Source organism: Silene latifolia, unplaced genomic scaffold (assembly GCF_048544455.1).
Source record: "Silene latifolia isolate original U9 population unplaced genomic scaffold, ASM4854445v1 scaffold_70, whole genome shotgun sequence".
Classification (NCBI taxonomy): domain Eukaryota; kingdom Viridiplantae; phylum Streptophyta; class Magnoliopsida; order Caryophyllales; family Caryophyllaceae; genus Silene; species Silene latifolia.
In genome coordinates, this window is record NW_027413609.1 from 1,194,800 (window position 1) to 1,204,114 (window position 9,315).

General features: G+C 34.9%; 1 protein-coding gene across 1 annotated transcript; it reads right to left on the reverse strand.

Moving 5' to 3' along the window:
- Nucleotides 1-7,080: 7,080 nt before the first annotated feature.
- On the reverse strand, nt 7,081-8,700 carry LOC141640026 (uncharacterized). The gene is made up of 4 exons (XM_074448987.1): nt 8,572-8,700; nt 8,051-8,345; nt 7,525-7,970; nt 7,081-7,116 (listed from the first exon to the last, which is right to left on the reverse strand). Exons 1-4 carry the CDS (start codon nt 8,698-8,700, stop codon nt 7,081-7,083), a joined length of 906 nt encoding a protein of 301 aa, XP_074305088.1.
- Between the last annotated feature and the right edge of the window lie 615 nt (nt 8,701-9,315).

Here is a 9,315-nt window from a genome sequence, read left to right on the forward strand (position 1 = left end):
TGATATATGTATTGGCTATGATAAAGAAAAACTTGTAATACTGTTATTTGTATGCTCTAATATTGAATCTGAATATTAATGGTACTCAATCATCATGGATTTTGAGTAGTTGTAATATTGATAGTGTTTAACAGAAATACAAAATTGTATACTCCTTTAAAAATACTTATAACCAGTGACATACAATAGTGATGTTGTTTTGAATAAGGTGTTATTTCTAATGAAGTGTGATATTGTTTCAGCAAAATGGAATTGACAGCTTCCAACCAACCTGATAAAACATGCAGCAGAAAGAGGCCATCAACAAATGATGAGGTTGAACAACAACCAAACAAGAGGTCAAAGGCTGGTAATAAAAATAAAAGTAAAGACGACGAAATGGTGATACAAGATGACGTTGAAGAGCAGCCTGTCCTCAACAAAAAAAAGGGCAGCCATCAACAAGGAAATCAAAGTCTCCTAATAAAAATAAAAGCAAAGAAGATGAAATGGTGATACAAGATGCAGTGGTAGAGCAGCCTGAGGTAAAAAAAAAAAAAAGAAGGGACAACCATGTCAGACTAGGTGTAGGCCACTAAAGTTGGTTGAGTTGATTAGCAACTTAAATGAAGAACAAAAAGGCTGTTTCTGATATTGGGTTTGGTGGATTGTTAGTGTATGCTTCTGAAGGCATTTGACTACACATGCAACATGTTCAAAACAAAAAAAGTTTGATTTTCTGTTGACAAAAGATGATGTGCATGCCATATTTCAACTTCCCCGAGAAGGTCGTAAAGTGGACGTTGCTCACATGGGAAACACCACTGCTGTGACATACACTAAGCTGAAAAATGCATGAAGGACGAAGTTTGAATTGAAGAATACTTCCGCTCCAATTATGGTCAAGGATGTGCATGACTAATTGATGGAATGTAATGATGCTGGAGATGAATTTAAAAGAATGTTCGTAATTTATAGCATGTCTATTTTCCTAGCACCGTCTTCAAATAAATCTCTGGACTTGAAACTGGTAAAGGCTGTTGAGCATGTGACAAGGATAAGCCAATTTGATTGGTGTGAATACATATTTGAGGAAATGGTTAAGAGTATTAAGGTGTTCAAAGAAGGGGCAAAGTCAGCTGTCAGTGGATGCATAATAGTTCTTATGCTAGCGTATATGCATAGGTTTGATTTTAAGGGCGGTGTTTTGGAACACACTTTACCACTCATCCAACATTGGGACGATAAAAAATTGTCAAAAAGAGTGGATGATAAGAAAAAAACTGGATCTTTGGGGAATGCTCCAATATCAAATATTCAGTACCCCATCTGCCAGCAAGAACAAGTCCCTAAAAAAATACCATATTCTACAGAAGGTCTAGAGATATTACTTACACAGGCGTTTGATCATGAAGTTGACGTTGAAGCTGAAGTGGAAACAAAAGAGGGGTATATGATGGTGAAGTTGCCTAGTGGTGTTGAAACTGATAAACAGATTAGAGCAAGGGCAATGGATGTAAGCACTAATAAAATCATTTGCTATCTGATAATTATTTTAGCTATGATATTGTTTAATATATTATGTGATATTGTTAATTGATAATTTTGATATAGTTTCTAAAAGCAAATGATATTGAATAAAAGATTTATTGTGATATTGATTAAAAGATTGTTGTGATATTGTTTTTACACTAGTGTGATATTATTTTCAGTATGTTATGATATTGATATTGATAACCTAATTATTATTTGACATGTCCTTATTCTCACATATCAAAGAGTCTATCTTAGTGTTTAATATATTTATTTTGTAAATTGGCGGAGTGCTCATGAAATTTATCTACGTATGAAGAGGGACAATGAATTTTTCATTGGTAGGTACGTATATAACATGAGAAAGCTCATCACTATGAAAGCAAAAAATTCATGGTGCAAAGGTAGATGGTGCTGAAGATGTTGATCCTAAAGAACATGCTGCTCCTGAAGAAGAGGTTGAGAATCCTGAAAACAGTAAAACAGAGACTCAAACGCTACCTTTCATGAAAGATCTTGGATATCATAACTTGATGGACATGTTAATAGCGAGGTCATATGAAATGGAGAAAGCAAAACAAGGGCTACCATCATTTGATGTTTGGACTGAAATGTTGAAAGTGCACTACAAATAATTGCACAAAAAATATGGTGGATGTACGGATAAAGATCTTCAGAACCGTGATGATGAGTTGGGATGAAATGACAAACAATAAGATGATGATATTAATGATTTTACGAACTTGGACAGTGGTGATGATAAAGACCAAGATGATAGGCGGGATAATGACATGAATTCAAATTTGAACGATGTAATATCCAATATTGGTGTAGGAGTAGAAAGTGCCGTTGCGGAGGAATTCAATGAAGAGTTGAATCGTGATACACTTAATCAAAAGGGCATTGAAAAAGAGAATGAAAAATTAAATGAGGAGACAAGTGTGTTGACCCAGCTTGATGAAGGTGTATTCAATGTTGGTTTAAGAGGAACCAAGACCGTTGAGGAGGTTAACACTGATGACCCAAATGAGGGCATTGAAAAAGAGGTTCAGGAAATGAATGAGGATGCTGGAAAAAGGGATGAGGATACAACAAATGTTGAGAACGTACCAAATGTTGAGGAGGGAATTGGAAAAGATGTTGAGAAAAATGTTGACAATGTACCAAATGTTGAGGACTTGGATACTAAGAACCCACGCACAGAAGGCAGTGGAATAGAGGTTGGGGGAGAAGAATGATGATAAAAGTGTGAAGACTCATATGAAGGAGGTTGTTCCAAATGTTCAGTTGGAAACAACGGGAACGAGGAGCATCAATGACTATTTGTTGCACGCAGACAACATGAAGAAAATACCTAAATCAGCAGATATGGTACCTCTCATAATTTAGGACGTACTTTGGATTGTGGTTTGCCAGACAAGGATGCTCAACTTGTCTCAGATTCCATGTTCAGACAAAACCATTTATTTGAGACTGTCTTGAAGCGTCGGAAGGATGTCATGTATTATTGCTTCCTTACAGATCATACAATTAAGAAGACGTAAGTTTATTTTTTCAATGTAAGACATTAATTAATCTACTCCATAATAATAATTTAAAACTAATATGCACATTTTTTTGGAAAATGGTACATAGAGATTGTCTGCGACTTCGGTATTTACCATACAATATCAAAGAGTGATATTGAATGTTTGTTGCCTAACACTAAAATAGAAGCGGTGGTTATTGAGTCATGGGCAATATTGCTCAATCAGTTCCAAATGGCACAAAAGGACAACAACAGACCGACAAGGATTTTCTACGGCCTTGCCCACTCGGTATAGAAAACATAAACTTCATGTGTTCCTCGTGTTTTAAATTACGTAGTGTAAAAATGTGTGTCAATAAGACTAATCAATTCTCTTATAAACAACAGGGTGCTATGGAGAAAATCTTACTAGTAGATGAAAAAGATATTGATGAACTGACAAGACTTAAGAAAGACGTATGGAGGACATGGGATATGTGGTCAAATCAGTATAAACAGCCACTGAATTTGAATTCCGATATGGTAAGAATTTAAAAATACTTTTAGTTATGATACTGTTAGGTATATTATGTGATATTGTCAGAAGTAAGTATTGATATTGTTCATAGGAACCAGATAAATATCTTAGTTGTGGTATTGTATTATATATTCTGTGATATTATTACTCGTTACTTGTGATATTGTATTATATATTCTGTGAATAACAGTTTTTATTTTATTTATAATATTTCTATAGGTGTTCATACCTTTGCTATATCAAGATCACTACATTTGCGTCTGTATTGACTCCAAGGGGGAAAAATGTTCTACTTGGACAACCGAGAATATGATGATTTCGAAGACGAGGAGCATGTACACCTGGCTCATTTAACTGTAAGTACCATATTAAAAAATAAGAACTAAGGATATAATGCTTTTGTTAGCTAAGATTTAAATTTGATAGTTATTTATTATAAACATATACAGGGGGCTATTTATGGTCACTACCTCAACAGTAAAGGCAATGAAAGTGGGCTAAAAGTACAGGACTACGGCTGGAAAATGTGGCCTTTGATTGGCAAACAAAAGAGTTGAACATGGATTGTGGATTATTCATGATGTTTCACATGATGTTTTTTATGGGTGAGGATTTTAAAAGTGAACTGAACAATGAAAAGAAGAGGCAGTTATATAGGGGGGAGATTGCAGCGACGCTTGTCTTGAGTGATTTAAATAAAAGTAGGAGTGAGGTCCTGAGGAAGGTTACAAACCTTAATGCCATCAAAGGAACATTGTTACCTAAATTGCTGACGAAAAGGAAAGCAGTAAGCAAAAACAAGAGAGGGAAACCTGGGAAAAAGAATGTTAAGACTCGTGTATCAAAAATAAAAGGTAATTTTCTTGAGCACTGACTTATTTTCATTATATATACTCATTATGTATTCAATAACAACAATATATATTTTTCTAGCTATGGTAGAAGATGGTTCTGCCAGTGTCGTGGGAAGCGGTAGGAGGGGGAAATCAGATGGCCTTGGAAGCACGTACAATTGTGGTGTGGCAGATGCTAAGTTGGAGGTCGTCTCAAGGTTTATGAAGGCTAACAAATCACTGTGTGCAAAGATGTTGACCATGAGGAAACAAGTGCTTGACTACTACCTATTGGACGACCACAGTTTCCCATTAGAGTATGGTTCTTTAAAAATATATGAATATATCAGAACTGCTATTTTTTGTGATACTGTTTCTTTAAAGGTGTGATATTATTTTTAGAGTAGTGTGATATTATTTGCACTATTTTAATTTGTTTTGTATTAATGTTCAGAGCAGTGAGGTGGTTGCCAAATTCAGTAATGATCAATATCTTGTCAAACACGATATATTATCGTTGCTTCCAAATGTGCACGTCCGTAGCAATGTGATTAAATGCTGGTCGCTAATTCTGAACCAGATTGAGCACACAGAAAAATGTGAAACAAGTTTAACGTTTTTTAGGATTCGACACATGGTAAGGTCTCAATTTAGTTTGATTAAATGTAATAACTCTTTAAAACAAAATAGGACTTTTAACATATATATACACAACAGGAAATAAAAACCGAATGAACTGGAGACAGGGAATTGATTAAAGAAAAGATGTTTGAAGAATGGGACGAATTTATTACAAGAAACATAGTTCCCTGTAACCTGGAAGGAGATCTGGTTTTTATTCCATTGGTATGGAAAGAACATTATTTCTGTGTTTGTATAAATTTCAAAACCGAAACAGTAGAAGTGCTGGACAACACAGAGTACGCCAACCTGGGAGCAAACACAAATACACAAAGTTGCAGATTTGGTGGTATGATTAATTGATATTTCTTTAAATTATTGGTGTATATTAACATTTAAATAAAGGATTTCAGTGTTTGTGAAATTATCACTAATGGTTAAGCTTAATATTGTAGGCTGAGCACATGAGTGACTACCTAGCAAAGAAGAATGTTGAAAGAGCGGATGATATAATAACGTTTGATATTATCAACATCAACTTCCCTTGGCAAAAGACAGAGATGAACAATACTGAGTCTGGAAACTTCTTAATGATGCACATGATACGATATGAGGGTGTAATGTTTGAAGCCGACTTGAACCAGAAAGTGTATTAGCGATACTACTGGCTAGAAATGGCAGCAGCATTGCTTTTAGCTGACATAAATGAGAACATGACACCTTTGACCGAAAAGGTAAAAGAATTTTCAACTGGAAAGGAGGAACTTCGGAAGACATTAAAGCAAAAGAGGAAGAACAACGAAAATGTGAAGGGGAAGCAAAAGGAGGAAGTACCAAAGGTAGAAGTTCAGACAAAAGAGAAGGCTGATGTTGTTGACCAGGAGGCAAATAAAGAAGATGTTCCGGAAACAACAAAGAAGGATTGTACTAAGATACCGATTATTAACACAGAATTGCCAATTCTTCGGCAATCACCTAGGAAAAGGTAAAAACCAAGGTATTTACAGTTTTTTATACAAAAAGGTATTAAGCAATTAGGACTGACTATAATTATTGTTGTACAAAAAAAAGGTGTCCAGAAATAATAATTGACTGTTATTATGTATTTGCTTTACAGAGGAGCTGATTCCGGAAAAGATGGTGAAGATGGTAGAAACGAGCCCACAATAACATACAAACGTGGTAGGGTAAAGACCGTTGCAAATCCTAAGAACCGAGGTAGAGGTAGAAGAAGGAATTAGGACTACTAGATTTCTAACCACAAAGTTGTAATTAAACTAAATGGAATGTAATGTTAGTAGGACAAGGAATCTAATGGTAAATTTTTATAATGGTAAAGAAGTAGTGATGGCTCTTTTGGATCTGATATAACTCTTGATAAAGTGTGATATTTTTTCAAGTGTGGTGTGATATTGTGCTATAATTGTTGTGATATTGCTTCTCAATATCACACAGTTTGCTAAATAATATCACACAGTTTGCTAAACAATATCACACATTGGATATGGATTTTTAAATCTGACTTTGCTATTGTTTTTAGAATGTTGTGATATTGTTGTGTACACAGGTTGATATTGTGTTACAAAGACAACAGAAGCATAATAAATGTAAATAACAATAATGATGGTTTTAAAAAATGTGATATTGTTTATTATGAACTGCCAAATTTTAATTTGATGTTTGTGATATTGTTTCACAGTTTGTGATATTTGTATACACTGGGTGTGATGTATTTTGACAGCACACAAAAAACAAGATGTGAAAATTTTAAAACAAGAAGCATGTAAAGTACTTCTGACGTAGTGATACTGTTTAGAATAAGATGTGAAATTTTTAAATATAAGGTGTGATATTGTTTCTAAGTATCACAAAAAATACAAAAATAAGACAACTGAGATGAATAAAATGATCCAATATTATACCCGAGTATATTCTATATAAAATAGCGTATAATCTATACTCTAATAATGAAGTTTGTGGTGTATATTAATATACTAGTAATAAAGTATGTCGTCTATTTGCTGCTGCTATAATTAATGAGCGCCATCAACAAAAAATCCTTCGACCGATCAACCATCATCAGCAGCATCCTCATCTGTACTCCTCTGAAAAATACAAAAATAAGGTGAAACAGTGATATTGTTTTATATAAGGAGTGATATTATTTCTAATAACGTATGATATTGTTTCCGTCTCGCAGCCATTACAAACAATATCACATTCTGTTATCCTCAAATAGTGATACTGTTTAGTATAAGATGTGATATTATTTCTAATAACGTGTGGTATTGTTTCTAAAACTCCCCAGGAAAATATTATAAAAAGTTGAAACAATGATATTGTTTTATATAAGGAGTGATATTATTTCTAATAACATATGATATTGTTTCTGTCTCGTAGCCATTACAAACAATATCACATTCTGTTATCCTCAAATAGTGATACTGTTTAGTATAAGGTGTGATAATATAAAAAATAACGTGTGATATTGTTTCTGACTCGTGACCATAGACCATATATAAAGTTTCATACACAGACTTGTCATGGTGAGCATACCTTATTGTCAGCATCGGTACAAAAGCATTAGGACAGTTACGCTTATCACGGTGAGCCATTTGTTTGCAATTACGGCAAAGCCTTTTAGGCTTCTCCACTTTAGCTATGCATTGTTGCTTTTTGGAGATCATTCTCTTCCCACTACCCTTGTTCTTTGCCTGACGAGGTGGTAGAATCCTCACCTCAGTTGAGGAACTGCATCCAAGAAGAATCTCCAACTCCTGCTCTTTGGTCATTGGCTCTGATTGCGGATTGAGTTTCACCCTAAATTGCTTCAGTGTGTCAACAAGATCAGTGATCTCATTGGTAGGCACATTCTTGAGCACACTGATAGTCGCGTAGAACTCTGACCATAACTTGCACATCTCCAGCTTTCTTAAATCTTGTGTGCATTCTTGGTCCACTGCATAAGGATGTACTTATCAGGCAAAGTGTGTACTTGTTTTCCAGAGTAAACCTAGATAATGTGTCTACAAATAATACCCTTTCTGTTGAACAACTTGCAAGAACATTCAGGATCATTGTTTGTAGAATTGTAGACGACTTGATAGGTCTTCTGCGTTCTAGCATCGGCTATACCAATTACCTCTATATTGTTGGCAGGTGGTGTGAAGCCACCAACACTAAGGGAACAAATATAAGCAGTAGCTTCTAGTTGAAAATCTACGAAAGTAGAATGTGTATAAACCTTGGAAGCATGAGATTCCAACTTAAGAGAAGTTGATAATTGTGGAAGAGTACAATTATCGTCTTTATCAAGTTGCTTTTGAGTATGGCGCTGTACATCAATGACGCTTTAAAACCGCATCCAGAATTCAACAAGTGTACCATGTGCATTTTCAAAACGCTTGAAAAAATTATTCTGACTCTCAGATCATTGAGTTGTTCTTATTTCTTAATAGACAACCTATAGGAACATCACGAAAAAAAGTTGGGATCCATTTTCTCCTTTTTCTAAACATGGTTGACAACCAGGAATTACTTTCAAGATTATGCTCATTAACCAAGTGAGACCACTTTTCTTCAAATTTCAGAGGTTCTAACTCAGCATCCCAAACAATAGCATTCAAACGGTTGACAAAATCAGTCTCTTTCGATATTGCAGGCCCAACCTTATCAGTAAGCTTTTGCATGATATACCACATGTAATATCTGCGCCTAACATGTTTGAAAATAGCACGCAAACCCTACTTTATTCCAGCACATTGATCAGTTATTATACAGTGTGGCTCTCGCTGACCCATAGCATCTAGGAACTTTTCAAAGACCCACTTGAACGAATCTTCATCCTCATGAAATGGCAAGGCAACAGCAAAAGTAACTGACCTTTTGTGGTGGTCCACCCCAGTAAAAGGAGTAAAAACCATACAATACTTATTCATACTGTAAGTTGGATCATAAGTGATGTAATCACCAAACAAAGCATAGTTTCTACAAGACTCTGCATCACACCAAAACGCACGAACCAAACATTTCCTAGAATCCACCTTATACGCAAAGTAAAAACCTTCATTGGTATCACGTTTATCCTCGAAATGGTTAACAAACAGTTGAGCATCCCGGTCTCCTATGAAACATTTGATATCTCTTCCAAAATTCTTAAAATCAACAAGTTGAGCTCCAACATTCTCATAGCCATCTACATATTCCTTGACATTTCTAAATGCCATTGTTGGGACTTGATTAACCCTTGAATGATCAATAATTGTATTTTAATGGTAAAGATGGAGGTGCATGTGTTTTTTTTG